Source organism: Bombina bombina, chromosome 3 (assembly GCF_027579735.1).
Source record: "Bombina bombina isolate aBomBom1 chromosome 3, aBomBom1.pri, whole genome shotgun sequence".
In the NCBI taxonomy this organism is placed as follows: Eukaryota; Metazoa; Chordata; class Amphibia; order Anura; family Bombinatoridae; genus Bombina; species Bombina bombina.
In genome coordinates this window covers 300,056,771-300,079,846 of record NC_069501.1, presented here as the reverse complement: position 1 = coordinate 300,079,846, position 23,076 = coordinate 300,056,771, and the positions used below count along the sequence as shown (strand labels likewise).

At 40.8% G+C, this 23,076-nt stretch overlaps 1 protein-coding gene across 1 annotated transcript in view; it reads left to right on the top strand.

Annotated features, from left to right (window-relative positions):
- Window positions 1-23,076, top strand: part of CNKSR2 (connector enhancer of kinase suppressor of Ras 2) — a 1,108,533-nt gene that overhangs the window by 626,228 nt on the left and 459,229 nt on the right. Inside the window, exon 15 of the mRNA XM_053705261.1 lies at window positions 2,305-2,519. Within this exon, the coding sequence (XP_053561236.1) occupies window positions 2,305-2,519 (215 nt within the window). The remainder of the gene's footprint in view (window positions 1-2,304; window positions 2,520-23,076) is intronic.

Genomic DNA, 23,076 nt, shown 5'->3' with positions numbered 1-23,076 from the left:
AAGAAGAGTGGGCAAATATTGTACAGTCTAGATGTGCAAAGTTAATAGAGACATATCCCAACGGACTAAAGGCTGTAATTAAAGCAAAATGTGGTTCAACAAAATACAGACACAAGGGGGTGATCCTTTTTCCAACTCAGTGATTCTGTTTTTGAATTGTCTTTACAATGTTACAAGTTGCACTGAGTAAATACAATTCGATAAATAAAAACTGATTATTTTCAAGGGGAGCGATTATTTTCAATACCCACTGTACACTGTATATACAGTGTGTGTGTGTGTGTATATATATATATATATATATATATATACACACACACACATATATTGTTGGGTAAATAGATAATCTTTTTATTATTTTTTTCAAAAAAGTATTCAATAAATGTTATAATAACCCGGATTGATTGTTTTCAAATGAATATGACAGATTTATGAACATGTCCATACAGAGATATAATGTTCTTTAAGTAAAGCATAGACATGGGCATGTTGTTGAGTGGATTTATTAGGCTGGTCATTAGAAAAATATAGCAATTTTTGAGTTTTGCCTAAATATCTTTAAAACAAAAATTTGCCTATCACAACTGACAGGTACACTAAGCTTGTAAATCTTTTAGTTCCGTATATGTAGGTGGTGTCAGTGTTTTAGTTGTCATTCATTATTATTTTATTTATGGCCATCATTAGCATTTGAGGGGTCCTGGGCAAAATTTATAGGGCCCCTAAGCCCCCAACCCCTGTATTCCCCATTCCCTGTATGCACTGTATAGCCCTCCTGTTCCAACATTCAATGTGTATTTTATATAACACTACCATAAACACTTCCTCATAAACTAAATACAAAGGATGTACATTGCAATCTTCTTGTGCCCGTCTTGCCCAAAAGACAAACTTGATTGTACTGCTGTGCATGCTTCTAGTTCTGTTGACATAAACATGCATGTACATAGTAGTATTGGCAGTGGATCTACAAACATGAAACACTTGTATTTTAGTTACACTTTCATGCATTTTTAAATGTTCCTGGTAGCTGAAAATGTGTGTGTGCACCATGGAATTCTTTATCTTAGAGTTAAGTGTTTTATGTTACAAAACTGGTTAGGAGCCACTGACCGATATACAAATCAGAACAAGACAAGGTGGCTCATACATGTGGTTGAAGCAGGCAGATATAAATTTACCCCATTTGTAGTGGTTATTAGACATGTGCGGTTCGGTTCGATTCGGAAATTCGGAAAATTCGGAGATTCGGATCTAACCAAATCTCCGAATTAAAATAGTGCCGAATCTACCGAATAAATCCGAATTACTTTGGATTTATTCGGTAGATTCGGATTGCCATGGATTACACTAGTATTGTACAGTATATTAGGTTATATCACTCTGCTATGGGTAACACCTAATGTACAGTACATAATACTAATCTAATCCCACCTAACACTTACCGAAATTCCGAATTTCCGAATCGAACCAAATCCAGCCGAATTTATTCGAATCCGAATAAATCCGAAACAAATCCGAACCTAATTTATTCGAATCCGAATGAATCCGAAACAAATCCGAACCGAATTGATTCAAATTTTTCCGAATTCGAATCGCTCCGAACCGAAATTAGAAAAAATCCGAACCGAAACAAATTTTTTCGCCATGCACATAGTGGTTATTACAGTTTCATTGGAAGTCTATCTTGCTGGTCAGTCAGTTTATATAGCAATGCATTTATATTGCCTGATAAGATCCATATAATAAAAATAAATGTCGATTCCAAATGTATTCTGTGAACATAATACCTTAAAGGCATAGTATATTCAATCTGCAACTGAGCCAAAGGGGTAGATTCATCATAGTGCAAGCGAACATGATACAATGTAGCATATCATGTCCGCTGCACATCGATAAATGCAGACAGCATACGCTGTCCGCATTTATCATTGCACCAGCATGTCTTGTGAACTACTTGTGCAATGCCGCCCCCTGCAGATTCTCAGCCAATCGGCCGCTAGCAGGGGTGTCAATCAACTGCATTGATCGGGTTGATTTCTGTCCATGGCCTCACAGCAGGAGGACAGGTTATGGAGCAGCGGCCTTTAGACCGCTGCTTCATAACTTCTGTTTTCGGCGAGCCTGAAGGCTTGCACAAAGTCAGGGGCATCAAGCTACACATGGAGCTTGATAAATCGCCCCAAAAATGTCATTTTCTTTGTGTATGGCATCGTAATCAAATAATCTTTTTATTAAATGTTTCATTATGTTTTGGTAATTTGATGCCCTTGTTGATAGAATTGTTATTTTTACTTTGCGTAGAGAGTTCACTGCTTCGATATATGAGCAACGATAAAATAATACAAGAAGAGTATATGATGCAAAGGAACAGTAAGAAAGACACAGGGAAGAAATCCAAGAAGAAGGGTGACAAAAACACCAGCCCCAGCCATTATGGCCTGCTCCCTGGTGCACAAATGGATTCACTTCGGCACGAGGTGGTTAGCCCATCAGTGGCTGACACTGCGTCCTATCACGTGAGTAACTGAGATACGTTCTTTTTAACTTCTTGTGAGAAAATGCAGCCTACTATTTTTTTCTTATTGTGAACTGATTTCAGATAATATAATCTTCCATGTTCAGAAATGAATAATGAACTGCAACAACTTGAATGCTATAGATGATGCATTGTGTTGGGACCATTGGATTTATAGACTAAATATAGTATCCCGAAAACAGTTAAATAGAAAACAGTGATGCACTCACATTATTGCATTCCTAGAATGGAGGTAATATTTAAAGGGACAATAAAACACCTTGAAAACTGTTCTCTTGCCCTGCAATAAATTGACATACGAGTTGACCATGGACTTTCATAATACATTAACCTCTTCTTTACTGCAAGACCTTTATCAGAGGTGACTCTCCCCTTATCACCTGTCTTATTTTGAAGAGCAAATCTGAAGTAACTGGAGTAGGCAAGGCTAGTAAGTGTCATTTTATTAGCAAAACTTCATTGTATTGCAGCATTTTATCTCCTCTGCTGGGCCCAATTTGGAACAGATATGTGGCAGCATTAGACTTTTGAAGTCCCCAGTGTGCACGTTAAGTTGTCAGACCTGGAAAACCCATTGAGAGTAAAATTACTGGAATAGGTAGAAAAATAATGTAGTTAGTATGTGCAGTTTTGTTTTGTTTTTTTACAATGCCTACTAAATTAACACAACTGTACTAGTTTATGATCCTATATAATAATTGGCCAAGTATGTTTGTCAGATGCAGTCATGCGCAGTAGAGACTGCACGTGACAAACATACCTGGCCTTGATCAGTGTCGGCTTGGAGCGAGGCAAGTAACAGCTGTGAGAAGCCGCACGCTACATGGGAGGTGAGTGACAGCGGGCGTGCGCGAGGTACACAGCATACAAGCTGAACAGCTGTGAGGTCTGGGGAGTGCGAGGCAAGCTGTCACCTCACCTCCCATGTAGTGCTGCGATGGGGGCGTGGCCGGGCGGGCGGGTGTCACTGCGATGGGCGTGGCCGTGCGGGTGTCGCCGCAATTGGGTGTGGTCATGCGGGTGTCGCCGTGAGGGGGCGTGGCCGGGCGGGGTGCCGCGATGGGGGAGTGGCAAGAGAGGGAGCAAGAGAGGGGGGAGAAGGCCCAAAGAAGGGGGGAGAAGGGCCAAAGAAGGGGGAAGAGAGCCAAATAGAGGGGGGAGAGAACAAAAGAGGGGGCAGAGAGAGCCAAATAGAGGGGGGAGAGAACAAAAGATGGGGCAGAGAGAGCCAAAGAGTGGTTAGAGAGAGCCAAAGAGGGGGGAGAGAGACAAATAGAGGGGGGGGGAGAGAACAAAAGAGGGGGGAAGAGAGCCAAAGAGGGGGGAGAGAGAGCCAAACAGGGGGCAGAGAGAGCCAAAGAGTGGGGGGAGAGAACAAAAGAGGGGGCAGAGAGAGCAAAAGAAAGGGGGGAGAGCGCCAAAGAGGGGAGAGAGAGAGCAAAAGAGGGGGAGAGAACAAAAGAGGGGGCAGAGAGAGCCAAAGAGGGGGGAGAGAGAGCCAAAGAGGGGGGAGAGAACAAAAGAGGGGGCAGAGAGAGCCAAAGAGGGGGGAGAGAACAAAAGAGGGGAGAGAGAGAGCCAATGAGGGGGCAGAGAGAGCCAAAGAGTGGGGAGAGAGAGCCAAAGAGGGGGGAGAGAACAAAAGAGGGGGCAGAGAGAGCAAAAGAAAGGGGGGAGAGCGCCAAAGAGGGGAGAGAGAGAGCAAAAGAGGGGGCAGAGAGAACAAAAGAGGGGGCAGAGAGAGCCAAAGAGGGGGGAGAGAGAGAGCCAAAGAGGGGGGAGAGAGAGCCAAAGAGGGGAGAGAGCAAAAGAGGGTAGAGTGCAAAGGAGAGGGGGGAGAGAAAGCAAAAGAGAGGGGGAGAGAGAGCAATAGAGAGGGGTTGAGAGCAAGGGGTGGGACCGCTGTACTGCAAAAAATGGCCCGTGTACACGGGCTTTAGTACTAGTTTTCCATAATTAAACATTTTATATTACTGTATTATAGTGTTTCTTATAAAGTCCATTTAAAGAATAAATCAGTTTGGTATAATGTGTGTAATAATAAATTGAAAAAGTCAATATTTCTAGTTGAAGCTGCAGATTGTGTCCAATGATGGCCTCAGCATCATCTACACCTGTTTTGTGGGAAAAAGAGTAGCCTGGATTAAATGTATTTGTTTGCAGGAGCAGACTTTTACAGGCATTAATACAATGTATTCAATAATTTAATAGTTGTAATGAAAGTGGTGCATTTGTGTGAAAACATTACTTCCATGCACCTTTAAATTTAATGGTTTCTTTAGGAAGTAACATTGTTCCTGACAAAAAAAAATACCTTTTTATACATAATTACAACTTTTTTTCACTGCAAATTAATTAAGAATAATAGCACTTAGGGAACACTGATTTGAATGGAAAAGATTATAGCAATTGCAGGCGTTGAATTAAATGTGCTAATGCATGGAATAGCAGTTATTTTAAGTAATATAGGTTAGGAGTTTGATCAGCAATATTGTGACCACAAAAACCAGAGTTCATATTACATGTTGAAAGTAGATGGGTGTCTAAATATGTGTATATATGCGTATAAACATGTATTTATATGTGTAAATGTGGATTAACATACATATATTCACATATTTACACACACACATATATATATATATTTATTGATTGAGCCCTTTTTAGTTAAATACCTTGAAGCATGAAATTATATTCAAAACATAATAAAATTTACTAAAAATTAATAAATTTCTTTGCAATCCAATGTTCTTCAGATAAAAGAAAATGTTCTTTTTTATTGAGATATATAATGAACATTGGAATATAAATTATTCAAAACTACGTTCGTCTTTAGTGCTATTCGTCTAATGCAGTGTCCCCATTGAAGTCTATGGGAGAAGTTAACCAGATCACAATAGCTGAAGTACTGAAGTTAGATGGTATCATACTTTCGCTCTCACTCTAACTTTTTTTCTTTCAACTTGTAATACGCACACTAATTCACTTGCATTCAAATTATTCTTTAAGCTCAAATTAGCGCATGAGGGGAAAAAATAGCGTACCACTTTTAATATGGCCCTATGTGTTTTAACCTTTAGAGTGTGATGACAAGTGGGTATTATCTATACAATTTATAAAGTGTGGATTAAAACTAAGTGTAATCATTCTGGGGTAGGTCATGGAAGCACTCCCTACACTTACCCCCACACCTCTTGCAACAAAGTGGACCAGAATCACCAGGGAAACAAGGGAAGCCGGTGAATTCCACACACAATTCCCCAAAACCTTTATGTGCCAGGCAGCTGTGCAGGATTTACTTAATCCCCTTGATCTACACTTCATAAAGTCCTAGAAACCTCCAAGACCTATTGTCTGAAAGGCAAATACAATTTAAAAAAAGCATACGCTTAAACACATTGTTTGTAGGTGGGGGTTTCTAGGCACTTAACAGGTCATCAAAAAAGCCTAGGGACCTTCATGACCCTTGTTTAAAACCCAGAAGCCCCTCTTTAAAATAAAAACCCTATTTAGGTTTTTATAACCAGGTGATAACTGTGGTAATAGTGATTACCTGAGGTGTATACACATGCATTTGAGTAGATGCTCATAAGAGCCCCTATGTGCAGATCAAAGTTACATACATTTAGCCAAAGGCCCTGTTTTATATGAGGATAACCCTTTTTACATTTTGATTATAAAGTTTAGAGAGAGAAAAAACACAATTATGTTTTACACCCTTGGTTATTACAGTTTAATAAAAATATAATTGTTTAACACGTTAAGTGCTCACGTGTCATGAGTAATGGTATACTTTGAATCTGCGATGTCAGCTGAATAAAACAATATATAATGGGCTATAGATTACGAGTGGAGCGCAAAATTGCGCTTTCTCGAGTGTGATATTTGCACTCCAATCAGTAATACTGGCGCATGCAAATGTAAAGCGAAATGCAACTTCTCATTGCAGGAAAGCTTTGCGCTCACGTGAGCATGCTTCCATAATCCCCAATGGGAGCCTCATTCTGATGCCGATAGACACGGCACTGAACCTAGCGCAGCGAACGGGGTAAGTCGCGGAGCATTGAACAGCATATTTAAAATATGTATATGAATATATATACACATTAAACATAAATATATAAGCACACATATATTTTCAATTTTTATCCCCAGCCCACATCTTCTCACTTTCACCCCTTATAACTGCTTTGTGCAGTTATTTTAATATAAAAATGCTCATATTTTTAGGGGACATTTTTTTCATTAACCAGATATCTGATCCTCTGTTTAATGAATTAGAGCACAAAGTGTAATGGCTGGTTATTTAATGTGCAAAGTTATCCACTTAGCCCAATATGTATAAGGGTTTCTAACTGAATTATTATCTACAAATGGGGTTTAAATGTGAGCAGGGACATGAAACCCAAAAAAATTATTTCATGATTCAGATTAAGCATACCATTTTAAACAACTTTCAAATTTACTTCTATTATCTAATTTGCTTTGTTCTCTTGGTATCCTTTGTTGATAAATGTGTGTGTGTATAACACCTATATGAAGAGAGGCAGTGAGAGATTTACATATATCTATTTATATATTATCCTACAAATTATTTTAGCAATATCTTGCCTGTGTAGTTTTATGTTTGTGCGAGCAAGGAGATTTATCGGAGAATAGTGAGTAAATGAAACAAGACCAGCTTTTGAGTGGGTGTGTAAAGCACTGCAAAAATAGTTTTGATACATTATGATTCTTGATAACTTTAAGTAACGTGGTTAAAAGTGAGACCTGGAGCTCTCATTATAGTCTTGCAAGTCTTAAACTGATTTTCTAAAAATATCTGTATATGAAATATGTATTGGTACCCAGTGATTTCAAGTTCTATGTATTTATATAAGCTCGCTAATATCAGCTGCAGATCTGTCACTGAGATGAGAAAAGAATCTATTTTAAAATAAAAAAATAAAAAATGTGAGAATCCAGAGGGAGGCGTGGGAGGAAAATCGTTCTTCATATTAAAGGATAGAACAGTGTGGGAGGACTATGCTCTAAATTCTAAATCAAGGCAACCTCCAGTATATTTTTTCCCCAGAGAACATAATTTAAATCCTAGTTACTATGTCAAGGTTGATGTACTTGGCATAGTTATGTTTTTAGCTAAGCAACCGCACTGTGGCATTTTTATTGTTTTATACCTGATGCCAGATGACAATCACAAAGTATCAGTGAGACTGTGTTGAATTCTGTGTTTAAATTAAAGGGATATAAAAGTGCAAAAATAAATGGTCCCATATGTTAGAGTATTTTATTATTGAAAAGAACAAAAAGGAGACCATGGCACTACTGATAAGAGTGTATTACCCCTTTGTTGCCCGAAAATATAAGTGGACTATGTCCCTATAATTAGTAACAGGATTAGCAGGTGCTATGTAGTAATTGGATTAGCAAAAACATTCAAGAGAGGCAGAGAAGCCCACAGTTGAGGAAAGACTTCATATGTAGCACTCTAGGGGTTAATATGGTTATTCTAATGAAAATAACTTAATAGTGTAAGACACCAAAAGAGAAATGACTAGAGTCTTAGATGAACAGTTTCAGCTCATGGAAAATTAAAATATAACTTTTATTAATAAAAATAAAACACACAAAATAGGAAAGTGCAAAGTTAAAAACACACTCAGGAGCCTATCATTGGTCTAAATGACCAGTATTACTAATTATGACTGTATGAGGCTACTATGGTATATAGATTGGATATGAGAGAGTGACTGCAAATATACAAGTCTATGACATTATAGCAAAATAGCGGAAATAGCCGTTTAAGGCGAAACATGTCAGGGACGCTAGGGAACTGGTGAGGAGTCCTAGGAGCTCCTGTATTTTTAGTAAGCCTTAGGCTGCCTTCCATTTATTTACTTATGTATTACAGATTCAACGCACGCATCTGAGGCTCTATGTTGTGATTTTCAGAATTGAGTACCATTTGGGGATAAATTTATTTAAAATACTCGAGCTAAGTTACGCTCGTTACTGTAACTGTGGCTATACTATACTATTTGAATGCAGTATACAATGAAGTTTATTCAATCTTACTAGCTGACTCGAATGGTGCATTTTTCATCATATTAATAGTGGGGGTATTGAGACATTTACTGGTATATTTATGTGTTATAACTTTTCAATCTATCTGATAGACTGCTATTGGTATCTGTGAACACAGGTAGCATGTGGGTTCTTTGACACTACCACACCAGTTATTGCAACACATTATCGTATAGCTTACCACTACTACAATTCAAGCTAACTTGCATGTGCAGTTAATTTATAGTCGAGCAATTGATCATAAGTATTCACTGGTATAATATGCCCTAGTGTTATAACACTATATCCTATATGAAAGATTGAAATCATTAACATCTTCAGACTAAGCAAATGGACAAATATACTGTTACATCACATGCTATGTGCTAGCTAAACATTATCATATAAATATATATCTACAGACATCCAAGAGTAACAGTTTACTATCTCCAAGATTAGAATTAGGATGTCATAGTAAGGACTGCATAGTAAGTTTAGGCTTATACACAATTTTGGATTGAACTGTTAGTAGATTGCGACGTGTATGTAACTCATACTTTATAAATAACGCCAACAAATCCATAATGGGTTATCCTATCTCTACTATCTTTTATTATGCAAACAGTTACTGCTGATAAAATACCATTTAAATTTAAAGGTAATAACCAGTACCATCTCTGATTAACCACAGTATTATTATTATTATTATTATTATTATTATTATTATTATTATTAGGTATTTGTAGAGCACCAACAGGTTCCGCAGCGCTATGAACATGGGTGGTATATATAAAAATTTATCAAATGGGGAGAGAGGGTCCTGCCGAGAGTTGCACTGTTATAGTTGGCTCTTATGAAGATGAACTACAAACAGCTGGGCTCATAGGCTTACATGCTATGGGGTTTTAGGGGATAGCAGTGGAGATAGGAAGGTTAGTGTAGGTTGTAAGCGTCCTTGAATAGTTGAGTCTTCAGGGAGCACTTGAAGCTTTTAAAACTAGGGGAGATTCTTGTGGAGCGAGGCAGAGATATTCATAAGATGGGAGCCAGTCTTGAGAAATCTTGTAGACGGGAATGTGAGGAGGTAACGAGAGGAGGAGAGTAAGAGATCATGAGTGGAGCAAAGGGGACGGGAGGGAGAGTATTTGGAGACAAGGTCTGAGATGTAGGGGGGAGCAGTGCAATTAAGGGGCTTTGTGTCTCAGAGTGAGAATTTTGTGTTTAATCCTGGAGGCAAGAGGAAGCCAGTGAAGGGATTGGCAGAGAGGTGCGGCAGATGAAGAGCGACGTGCAAGGAAGATGAGCCTGGCAGAGGTATTCATTATGGATTGTAAAGGAACTAGGTGGCAGCTAGGGAGACCAGAGAGGATAGAGTTGCAGTAGTCGAGGCGGGAAAGGATGAGAGAGTGAATTAAAATCTTTGTTGTGTCTTGTGTAAGGAAATGTCTAATTTTAGCAATGTTTTTAAGGTGGAACCGGCAGGCTTTAGCCAAGGACTGAATGTGAGGAGTGAAAGAAAGATCTGAGTCAAGTGTGACCCCAAGACATTGGGCATGTGAGGTTGGGGTAATGATGGAGTTGTCAACAGTTATAGAGACGTGGGGGGGTGGAGATTTTGGAAGGGGGGAAAATAAGGAGCTCAATTTTGGAGAGATTTAGCTTGAGGTAGTGAGAGGACATCCAAGATGAGATATGAGAGAGATATTTAATGTATATCACACAATGTTGTAATCAATCTTAAGCCTGTATAACTCCTACCTCTAGGTACTCTCTCTGGATAATAGAGAGTGCTTGGTAAACTGCGGTAAAATATAACATATCTAACCACTATATGGAATAAGCATTACAGGGTCATCACTGATCGGAATCAATTTCCAAATAAGCCCTTACTTATCACTCAGCTATTTTGCTATAATGTTATAGACTTATATATCCGCAGTCACTCTCTCTATCCAATCTATATACCATAGTAGCCTCATACAGTCATAATTAGTAATACTGGTCATTTAGACCGATGCTAGGCTCCTGAGTGTGTTTTTAACTTTGCACTTTCCTATTTTATTGTGTGTTTTATTTTTATTAATAAAAGTTATATTTTAATTTTCCATGAGCTGAAACTGTTCATCTAAGACTCTAGTCATTTCTCTTTTGGTGTCTTACACGGTTAAGTAAGTTATTTTCATTAGAATAACCATATTAACCCCTAGAGTGCTACATATGTAGTCTTTCCTCAACTGTGGGCTTCTCTGCCTCTCTTGAATGTTTTTGCTATTTTATTAATGCTTTATTGCTTGCATATAACTGTGTGTTTAACTATTGCAAAGGGATTAAACACACAGTTAAATGATTACTTTCTGTTATAATTTTTAAGCTAAACAACTAACATATTAAAGTTAATAAACATTAATTAAAACCTACTGACCTATATTTTCTCCAAAACGAAGTTTCATAACGTTCTAAAAGTTATATCTTTTATTCGCCGATGATGTCACGTTATCCTGCCCACTATTTTCAGCACTGCATGTTCAAAATACTTAAACCAATAACTTTGGCCTAGATTTAGAGTTGGGCGGTAGCCGTCAAAACCATTGTTAGAGGCTCCTAACGCTGGTTTTAGGCTACCGCCGGTATTTGGAGTCAGTCAGGAAAGGGTCTAACGCTCACTTTCCAGCCGCAACTTTTCCATACCGCAGATCCCCTTACGTCATTTGCGTATCCTATCTTTTCAATGGGATCTTTCTAACGCCGGTATTTAGAGTCGTGGCTGAAGTGAGCGTTAGAAATCTAACGACTAAACTCCAGGCGCAGAAAAAAGTCAGTAGTTAAGAGCTTTCTGGGCTAACGCCGGTTTATAAAGCTCTTAACTACTGTGCTCTAAAGTACACTAACACCCATAAACTACCTATGTACCCCTAAACCGAGGTCTCCCCACATCGCCGCCACTATATTTAAATTTTTTAACCCCTAATCTTCCGCTCCGTACACTGCCGCCAACTACATTATCCCTATGTACCCCTAATCTGCTGCCCCTAACACCGCCGACCCCTATATTATATTTATTAACCCCTAATCTGCCCTCCCTAACATCGCCGACACCTAACTTCAATTATTAACCCCTAATCTGCCGACCTAATCTCGCCGCTACTGTAATAAATGTATTAACCCCTAAAGCTAAGTCTAACACTAACAATAACACCCCCCTAAGTTAAATATAATTTAAATCTAACGAAATAAATTAACTCTTATTAAATAAATTATTCCTAACAAAGCCCCCCAAAATAAAAAAAATGCCCTACCCTATTCTAAATTAAAAAAAGTTCAAAGCTCTTTTACCTTACCAGCCCTGAACAGGGCCCTTTGCGGGGTATGCCCCAAGAAATTCAGCTCTTTTGCCTGTAAAAAAACACATACAATACCCCTAATCTAACCCAAACCCCCCTTAAATAAACCTAACACTAAGCCCCTGAAGATCTTCCTACCTTATCTTCACCTCACCGGGTATCACCGATCGCTCCTGGCTCCAAAATCTTCATCCAACCCAAGCGGGGGCTAGCGATCCATAATCCTGCGGCTGAAGAGGTCCAGAAGAGGCTCCAAAGTCTTCATCCTATCTGGGAAGAAGAGGCGATCCAGACCGGCAACCATCTTGATCCAAGCGGCATCTTCTTTCTTCATGTGATGAGGAAAGGCTCCATCGTGAAGACCTCCAGCGTGGATCAATCTTCTTCCGACGACGTCCAACTGAAGAATGACGGTTCCTTTAAGGGACGTCATCCAAGATGGCGTCCCTCGAATTCCGATTGGCTGATAGGATTCTATCAGCCAATCGGAATTAAGGTAGGAAAATTCTGATTGGCTGATGGAATCAGCCAATCAGAATCAAGTTCAATCCGATTGGCCGATCCGATCAGCCAATCAGATTGAGCTTGCATTCTATTGGCTGATCGGAACAGCCAATAGAATTCGAGCTCAATCTGATTGGCTGATCGGATCGGCCAATCGGATTGAACTTGATTCTGATTGGCTGATTCCATCAGCCAATCAGAATTTTCCTACCTTAATTCCGATTGGCTGATAGAATCCTATCAGCCAATCGGAATTCGAGGGACGTCATCTTGGATGACGTCCCTTAAAGGAACCGTCATTCTTCAGTTGGACGTCGTCGGAAGAAGATTGGTCCACACTGGAGGTCTTCATGATGGAGCCGTTCCTCATCGGATGAAGATAGAAGATGCCGCTTGGATCAAGATGGTTGCCGGTCTGGATCGCCTCTTCTTCCCGGATAGGATGAAGACTTTGGAGCCTCTTCTGGACCTCTTCAGCCGCAGGATTATGGATCGCCAGCCCCCACTTGGGTTGGATGAAGATTTTGGAGCCAGGACCGATCGGTGATACCCGGTGAGGTGAAGATAAGGTAGGAAGATCTTCAGGGGCTTAGTGTTAGGTTTATTTAAGGGGGGTTTGGGTTAGATTAGGGGTATGTGGGTGGTGGGTTATAATGTTGGGGGGGGGTATTTTATGTGTTTTTTTACAGGCAAAAGAGCTGAATTCTTTGGGGCATGCCCCGCAAAGGGCCCTGTTCAGGGCTGGTAAGGTAAAAGAGCTTTGAACTTTTTTAATTTAGAATAGGGTAGGGCATTTTTTTATTTTGGGGGTCTTTGTTATTTTATTAGGGGGCTTAGAGTAGGTGTAATTAGTTTAAAATTGTTGTAATATTTTTCTAATGTTTGTAAATATTTTTTAGTTCTTTTAGTTATTTTTTATTTTTTGTACTTTAGTTAGTTTATTTAATTGTAGTTATTTGTAGGTATTGTATTTAATTCATTTATTGATAGTGTAGTGTTAGGTTTAATTGTAGGTAATTGTAGGTATTTTATTTAATTTATTTATTGATAGTGTAGTGTTAGGTTTAATTGTAACTTAGGTTAGGATTTGTTTTACAGGTAATTTTGTAATTATTTTAGCTATTAAATAGTTATTAACTATTTAATAGCTATTGTACCTGGTTAAAATAAATACAAAGTTACCTGTAAAATAAATATAAATCCTAAAATAGCTATAATATAATTATAATTTATATTGTAGCTATATTAGGATTTATTTTACAGGTAAGTATTTAGCTTTAAATAGGAATAATTTATTTAATAAGAGTTAATTTATTTTGTTAGATTTAAATTATATTTAACTTAGGGGGGTGTTAGTGTTAGGGTTAGACTTAGCTTTAGGGGTTAATACATTTATTAGAATAGCGGTGAGCTCCAGTCGGCAGATTAGGGGTTAATGTTTGAAGTTAGGTGTCGGCGATGTTAGGGAGGGCAGATTAGGGGTTAATACTATTTATTATAGGGTTATTGAGGCGGGAGTGAGGCGGATTAGGGGTTAATAACTTTATTATAATAGTGGTTCGGTCCGCTCGGCAGATTAGGGGTTAATAAGTGTAGGCAGGTGGAGGCGACGTTGTGGGGGGCAGATTAGGGGTTAATAAATATAATATAAGGGTCGGCGGTGTTAGGGGCAGCAGATTAGGGGTACATAGGGATAATGTAAGTAGCGGCGGTTTACGGAGGGGCAGATTAGGGGTTAAAAAAATATGCAGGGGTCAGCGATAGCGGGGGCGGCAGAATAGGGGTTAATAAGTGTAAGGTTAGTGGTGTTTAGACTCGGGGTACATGTTAGGGTGTTAGGTGCAGACGTAGGAAGTGTTTCCCCATTGCAAACAATGGGGCTGTGTTAGGAGCTGAACGCAGCTTTTTTGCAGGTGTTAGGTTTTTTTCAGCTCAAACAGCCCCATTGTTTTCTATGGGGGAATCGTGCACGAGCACGTTTTTGAAGCTGGCCGCGTCCGTAAGCACCGCTGGTATCGAGAGTTGAAGTTGCGGTAAATATGCTATACGCTCCTTTTTTGGAGCCTAACGCAGCCATTCTGTGAACTCTAAATACCAGCGGTATTTAAAAGGTGCGGCCAGAAAAAAGCCAGCGTAGCTAACGCACCCCTTTGGCCGCAGAACTCTAAATCTAGGCGTTTGTGTTTAAAGCGCCATTTTGAAACCTAGGTATTGTAAACGGATTGGTACAGAGCAAAGGATACCCACAGAGTTGGTTTGGAAAACAATTACATTTGCAGACAAGATTTCTGATATACGGTAGAGATATGTTAATGAAATGCTATTGATGAAAAGTGTATTTGGGGTAGTTAGTTAGTAACAGGCATAGAAAATATTTATTTACAGTGGCCCTTTAAAGTCAACTCCAGAGCAGCAACGCATTACTGGGAACTAGCTGAACACATTTGGTGAGCTAATGACATAAGCAAATGTGTGTAGCCACCACTCACCAGCTATTTGCCAGTAGTAAAGCATATTTACATAAAAGTGTCTTAAATGGAGTCTTAATCATACTATTTTAATTTGTGCAAAGGGATTATTAATTTTTTTTTTTTTTTTTTTTTTTTTTACTATATCTAAAAAGAAAAAACAAAACATTAAACTGTATGATTTCCCTAGAGACCAGCTTGGGCACAAGCACCTATGGTTGGTTTCAAAATCAAAACAAGAAACATGACACATTTTTAAAGGTTTTAATAACCCTTCAAATAGGTTTTTTAATTCTAAAAACTTCAGTAAAGGTGAATGCTGAGTGTCATTTGCCATCACTTTACCTAATATGGACATGCACTGCATTTCAGTAATCTCTAAGCTATAATTGTGGTTGTTTCTATAAACTTCCACTACATAACTTAAAACATACAATCATTTAAACATACAACCTTTTTATGTGCAGAGAATATAGTGTATTTATTATACTGTCTTTCCAAGTAATTTAGCTCTGAAAATTGTAGACTTTCTCATTTTTAGAACTTGAAATGCACCCTGCTGACTCCTCAATGTTAACCCTGCTACATATGTCCTTAATTGTCTTTAGCAGTTAACTAAATAATGCACTTTACTAACAATATGAGCATTGCTAGCCTTGATAGAGACTAAAACCCAGATTGTATCCTCCAAAAAGGGCAAATGATGGACAGTGTTTCTCTATTAAAAAACAATTGCAACAAACATGTTTTTAAAAAAAATGTTTATACTTGTCTGATTTCCATCTTAATATGAGCAGAGTCTATGGCTTCATTCCTTACTTGTGGGAAATACTGAACCTGGCCACCAGGAGGAGGCAAAGACACCCCAGCCAAAGGCTTAAATACCTCCCCCACTCCCCTTATCCCCAAGTCATTCTCTGCCTTTCGTCACAGGTGGTTGGCAGAGAAATGTCAGAAGATACAGAGTAGTTCCTTATGGAGGGTAGTACTCTTCGAAATGGGACTAGAGTTTTAAGTAGTCTTGTCAGCCTCTCAGTGAGAGCATTGGCGAATGTTAGAGTCTGGAGATGCAGGGAGAGTCTTTCTGCGAAACCATCCGGACTCATATTAACAGCTCCTAAGCAATCAGTGTTGACGAGTTTCACTGCCTGCTTCTATCACTCACGTCCATGTCAGGAGCGATGCTACAAGACTGTCAAACTTGAGAGGCTGTGTTTCTGTTCCATAGCATAGATTCATTTTATTTTTATACACATTTGATAACGCAAAAAAACACGGTCAGAGTGTGACTCCTTTTATCTGAATTGAATCGAGTGTTAATGTCCCCAGAAGAGGATTATTGAACCAGAGGGATTAATCACATATTTTTAATAGTGTGTTTATGCTGGGACATGTTGTGGCTCAGGCAGATGTTGGAACGTACAGGTTTTACTTTCACTTTGGAGCGCTGCGCGGCCAGTTAGGCTTGGCGCGCTTTTAGTAGTGCAGGGGTGGTCCTGCATGGCGCACCACGTGACCGGGTATGGTCACAGCGATTCTCTTCTTCTGACCGTGCGGTGTCTGGAGATAAAGCAGTATAAAGGTGCCATTTATCGTTGTCTTTAGTCCTTTTAATAAGAGCAAGCTATGGAGGACTCCGATACGTTAGAGGGTACTCCCTCTTTACCTAAAGCTAATGCTTGTCTATATTGTGAGGAGGCCACGGTATACCCGCCTGCTCAATTATGTTCCACATGCCTTGATAAAGTAATCTTATCAAAGAAAGCTAATATGTTTAGTACTACTGAGCCTTCAACCTCTGAGGAGTTTCCGTCCCGTGAGATGCGCACCCTACATTCATCTCCTAATACACATGCAGCTTCCCGTAGCATTCCTATTCCTCCATCTGGAGGGGCCATTTTACCGCCAGACTTTACTGAACAGTTACAGATGGCAGTGTTTGCGGCCTTTAGTGCTTTACCTCGCACTACTAAGTGCAAGCGAAAAATTAAATATTGCTATCCTTCCCAGGGGTCATCTACTATCGTATTGGAATTATCTTATACAAGATTGTCCGATGATGAAGATGCCTCTGATACTTCAGAGGATGCTCTTTCTGGGTCGGAATCTGCTGCCTCTAAGCCTCCAGCTGCATTGAACACTTACACTTTCTGCTAAAGGAGGTGTTGGCTTCTTTACCTGAGGAAACTTGCATTCCTAAATTAGATAAGGTCTACGAGGACAGGGTTGTACCACAGACTTTCCCGGTTCCCGTAAAGATGGCGAACATTATTAAGATTGAATGGGAAAGACTTGGTTTTTCTTTTTCCCCTTCTTCTTCTTCCTTTAAGAAATTGTTCCCAGTTCCGGACTGTCAGTTGTTGTTGTGAGGTTCCATCCCTAAGGTAGACATTGCTATCTCGACACTTGCTAAATGCACTACTACCCCACTTGAGGAGAGTTCGTCATTTAAAGAGCCCATGGATAAGAAGCTGGAAACTCTATTAAGAAAAATGTTTCAGCATACGGATATTTGTTCCAACAAGCAGCGGCTGTTGCTGCGGTTGCGGGAGCAGCTACCTACTGGTGTGACTCCTTGTCTTAGTTGATTGAGGTAGAGGGTCCCCTCAACCCATTCCTGGAAAGAATTAGGGCATTAAGAGTAGCTCATTCTTTTATTTGTGATGCAAATATGCAGATTATTCACCTGAACACCAAGACTTCATGTTTTTCTGTTCTAGCCCGTAGGGCACTCTGGCTGAAGTCCTGGTCTGCGGACATGACTTCGAAGTCTAGACTTCTTTCCCTCCCATTCAAGGGAAAGATTCTTTTTGGTCCAGGCCTGGTCTCTATCATATCCACAGTTACTGGAGGCAGAGGTGCCTTTTTTACCACAGGATAAGTAGAACGAAGCCTAAGGGACAGGGTCCTAATTTTCGTTCCTTTCGTTTTTGACAAATCCCAACGTCAGCAGCCTTCTGTAAAGCCGGAGCAGTCCAAGGGAACTTGGAAGCCTCCTCAGTCCTGGAATAAATCCATGGAGAATAAGAATCCCACCAAGTCAAATTCGGCATGAAGGGGCAGCCCCTGATCAGGCTCGGATCTCTGGTAGGGGGCAGACTGCCACTCTTTTGAGAAGCTTGGTTTGGGGACGTGCAAGATCCATGGGTACTGGAGGTCATCACTCAAGGATACAGGATAGGTTTCAAGTCTCATCCTCTTGGGGCAGATTCCTCTTATCAAACCTGTCTTCAAGGCCAGAAAAGAGAGAGGCTTTTCTAGGGTGTGTGAAGGATCTCTCCACCCTGGGGGTTATTGTACTGGTACCTCCAGCAGAGAGAGGCCTGGGATACTACTCAAATCTGTTTGTGGTCTCAAAGAAGGAAGGTACTTTTCATCTGATTCTGTACCTAAAGTGTTTAAACAAATTCTTGTTTGTCCCCTCAAGATGGAGACAATAAGGTCCATTCTTCCTTAAGTCCAGGAAGGACAATTTATGACCACGATAGACCTGACGGCCTACCTTCACGTCCCTATACACTTCCAGTTCATTGCACTTCCGTTTGGTTTAGCTACTGCTCCATGAGTTTTTACAAAGGTTCTAGGGGTTCTGCTCGCAGTGGCCAGAACCAGAGGGATTGCAGTGGTGCCATACTTAGACAATATTTTGGTTCAAGCACCATCCTGTCGCCTTACAGAGGACCATTCGAAAGCTCTTCTTTCTTTTCTTCGATCTCATGGATGGAAGATAAACTTAGAAAAGAGTTTTCTTATTCCCAGTACCAGGGTGGAGTTCCTGGGTATGATAATAGACTCCACGTCTAAGAGGATATTTCTTACAGACTATAGACATTACAAACATCCAATTGCCTTGCCCTACAGACCTCCTTCAGGCCATCTGTGGCTTGGTGTATGGAGGTAATTGGACTCATGGTGTCCTGCATGGACATCATCACCTTTGCCAGAATCCATCTCAGACCACTTCAGCTGTGCATGCTGAGACAGTGGAACAGCAATCATTCAGATCCGACTCAACATATTTCTCTGGACAGCTGGTCGAGAGAATCTCTCTCCTGGTGGCTTTGTCCAGATCACCTGTCCCAAGGGATGTCCTTCTTGAGACCATCCTGGGAGATTGTGACTACAGATGCAAGTCTCTCAGGATGGGGAGCTGTTTGGGGTGCCAGGAAGGCACAGGACCTGTGGACTCAAGAGGAATCCCTCCTCCTGATCAGCATCTTGGAACATCAAGCGATCTTCAATGCTCTGAAGGCTTTTGCCCCTTCTGGGTTCAACCCAGTTTATCAGATTCCAATTGGACAACATAACCTTGGTGGCTTACATAAACCATCAGGGGGGAACGAGAAGCTCCCTAGCAATGAGGGAAGTATCTCGGATTCTGGAATGGGCAGAGGCCCACAGCTGTTTGCTGTCAGCATTCCACATTTTGGGTGTGTACAACTGGGAAGCGGATTTTCTCAACAGACAATCCTTTCATCCGGGGGAATGGTCTCTCCATCCCGAGGTGTTTGTGGAGATATGCAACAGGTGGGGGACGCTGGAGATAGATCTCATGGCATCTCGTCTCAATACCAAGCTACCCAGATATGGGTGAAGGTCAAGGGATCCTCAGGCAGAGCTAATAGATGCATTAGCAGTGCCTTGGAAGTTCAGGCTAATCTACCTTTTACCGACATTACCACTCCTTCCTCGTGTAGTGGCCCGCATCAAGCAGGAGCAGGCGTCAGTGATACTGATTGCTCCATCATGTCTGAGAAGGATGTGGTTCACAGATCTAGTGGGGATGTCATCTTCTCTTCCATGGAGGAATCTGCTGGAACAAGCTCCTTTTGTTCATCAAAATCTAGATTCTCTGAGGCTAACTGCATGGAGAATGAACGCTTAGTCCTAGCCAGGAGAGGTTTTTCGAAAGAGTTATTGATACTCTTGTTCAAGCCCGTAATGTGGTTACTTGTCGCATCTATCATAAGGTGTGGAGGACCTACTTAATTTGGTGTGAATAGTGTGGATTTCCCTGGTATAAGGTCAGGGTTTCCAGGATTCTTTCTTTTCTCCAGGATGGTCTGGAGGTGGGCCTTTCGGCTAGCTCTCTTAGGGGACAGATTTCAGCCCTATCTGTTTTACTAAACAAGAAGCTCGCTGAGCTTCCATACATCCAGTCTTTTGTTCAGGCTCTGTCTAGAATCAGACCTGTGTTTCGACCTAGCGCTCCTCTTTGGAGTTTAAATCTTGTTCTTAAGGATTTGCAAAGTGCTCTGTTGGAGCCTATGCATGGCCTTGACATTAAAATATTATCTTGGAAGGTTCTCTTTTTACTGGCTATTGCCTCGGCACGCAGAGTTCTGAGATGGCTTCCTTGCAATGTGAGCCCCCTTACCTAGTATTCCATGCTGATAAGGCTGTTTGTCGTACTGGGTTAGGCTTTCTTCCTAAGGTTGTTTCTGATTGCATCATCAATCAGGAGATTGTTGTTCCTTCCTTGTGTCCTAGCCCTTCTTCTTCGAAGGAGTGTTTACTTTATAATTTGGATGTGGTTTGAGCCTTGAAGTTCTATCTTCAAACCACTTAGGAGTTTAGACAGACTTCCTCTTTGTTTGTTGTCTATTCTGGGCAGCGTAAGGGGCAGAAGGCCTTGTGCACTTCCTTGTCCTTTTGGTTGAGGAGCATTATTAGCTTAGCTTATGAAACAGCGGAACATAAGCCTCCTCTGAGTATTAAGGCTCATTCTACTAGAGCAGTGGCTTCCTCTTGGGCCTTCAAGAATGAGGCATCTATGGAGCAGATTTGTAAGGTGGCTACCTGGTCCTCCTTACATAGCTTTTCAAAATTTTACAAGTTTGACGTTTTTGCTTCGGCTGAAGCATCTTTTGGGAGAAAGGTTTTGCAGGCTGTGGTGCCCTTAGAATAGGGTCCGCCTCCCTTTTGACCCTCCCGTTTCATTCAGTGTCCTTTAGAGCTTGGAATGAAGCCACGGACTCTCCTCATATTAAGATGGAAACCATAAATTATGCTTACTAGATAATTTCCTTTCCATCTGTATGAGGAGAGTCCACAGACCCCGCCCATTTTCTCTGTTGGGCGGACCAACATTTTGTGTTCTTCTGGCACCATTTATACCCTGATATTTCTTCTACTGTAACTTGTTCCCTCTGCAGAATGGGGGATGAGGGGAGGTATTTAAGCCTTTGGCTGGGTGTCTTTGCCTCCTCCTGGTCGCCAGGTTCAGTATTTCCCACAAGTAAGGAATGAAGCCGTGGAGACTCCTTATACAGATGGAAAGGAAATGATCTGGTAAGCATAATTTGTTATGTTATTTATAGCAGAGCCACAGAAATGTCTTGTATTCACTGTCCATTTAAACGGCTTAAATGTTTAGGGGCCAAAATAATTATTTACTTATAAAAATGTTATCCTAGAAGCATGCATCTTTTCCCCTTAATTTAGAGGTCAGCAAGCATCATGGTTATTATGGGCTCCATGTACGAAGCAGCTGGTCCAGAGCTCTTGCGGGACAGGTTCACACATGCAATCCTGCTTCCCCTAATGTAAGAAGCAGTGGTTATTAGACCGTTGCTCCTTACACTCTTCGCTGCCCTATGCAGCAAAGGCGGGCAGACAGCTTCGCAAGTTGATAAAAAAACACACAGGTTTAAATAGGGGTGCTATCCCTATAGTGGAAAACATATAGACCAATAATGTGCAATAGGAAATATAATACTAGTATGCACTAATACCGTTTATATAAGAATCACAATGGTCAATATTGTAATTAAAGGTACATATAACTATACATGTAAAATCAAATCTATAAAGTCCAATGAATTCTTAAGCTGAAATGTACAAATAGGCAGCTCTCCTCTGGGTTTAAGGCCATCCACTTCAGTGTAATTTTAGAAGAAATGTAGAATGTGCAACATAGTTTAATTCAGCAGGATATACAATACAATCATATGCTAGATAATATACACTCACATTTGTTGTAGCACTGTAATGTAATGCAAACTGGGCAGACCGGATCCTTAGAGTTATCCGGTAAAACTCTCTCCTCTCAGTGCAAACACAAAGTTTGGTTTTGCCTCTTCACTCGCAGTAACAGGGATGATTGGAAAGCCTGGAAAGCCTCCCTACTGCTACAAACCAACCGGTGGTGGAAATAGGTCACTCAATAAAGTAAAAAGTAGCAAGTTGAATAAATAAGTGTTTTATTAAACACCAAGATGCACAGCAATGCGTTTCTCAGTATTGCTACTTTTCAATCAGGCTGATACAAACATTTGACCCACACCACACGCTCTCATACAACACACACCACACACTCTCATACAACACGCACCACACACACTCATACAACACGCACCCCACACTCTCTGTATAACACATGCACAACACACACTCTCATACAACACGCACCCCGCACACTCTCTCCTATAACACACACGCACACCACACACTCTCATACAACACGCAACCCACACTCTCGCTTATAACACACACATGCACAACACACACCCCACACTCTCGCATATAACACACACACTCATACAACATGCACCCCACACTCTCTCGTATAACACACACATGCACAACACACACCCCACACTCTCGCGTATAACACACACACTCATACAACATGCACCCCACACTCTCTCGTATAACACACACACACACCACTCTCATACAACATGCACCCCACACTCTCTCGTATAACAAACACACACCCCACACACTCTCATACAGCACGCACCCCACACTCTCTCGTATAACAAACACACACCCCACACACTCTCATACAGCACGCACCCCACACTCTCTTGTATAACACACACACATCACACACTCTCATAAAACATGCACCCCACACTCTCGCTTATAACACACACATGCACAACACACACCCCACACTCTTACGTATAACACACACACTCATACAACATGCACCCCACACTCTCTCGTATAACACACACACACACCACTCTCATACAACATGCACCCCACACTCTCTCGTATAACAAACACACACCCCACACACTCTCATACAGCACGCACCCCACACTCTCTCGTATAACACACACACACATGCACAACACGCACCCCACACTCTTGTATAACACACACACCACACACTCTCATACAACACGCACCCCACACTCTCGTATAACAC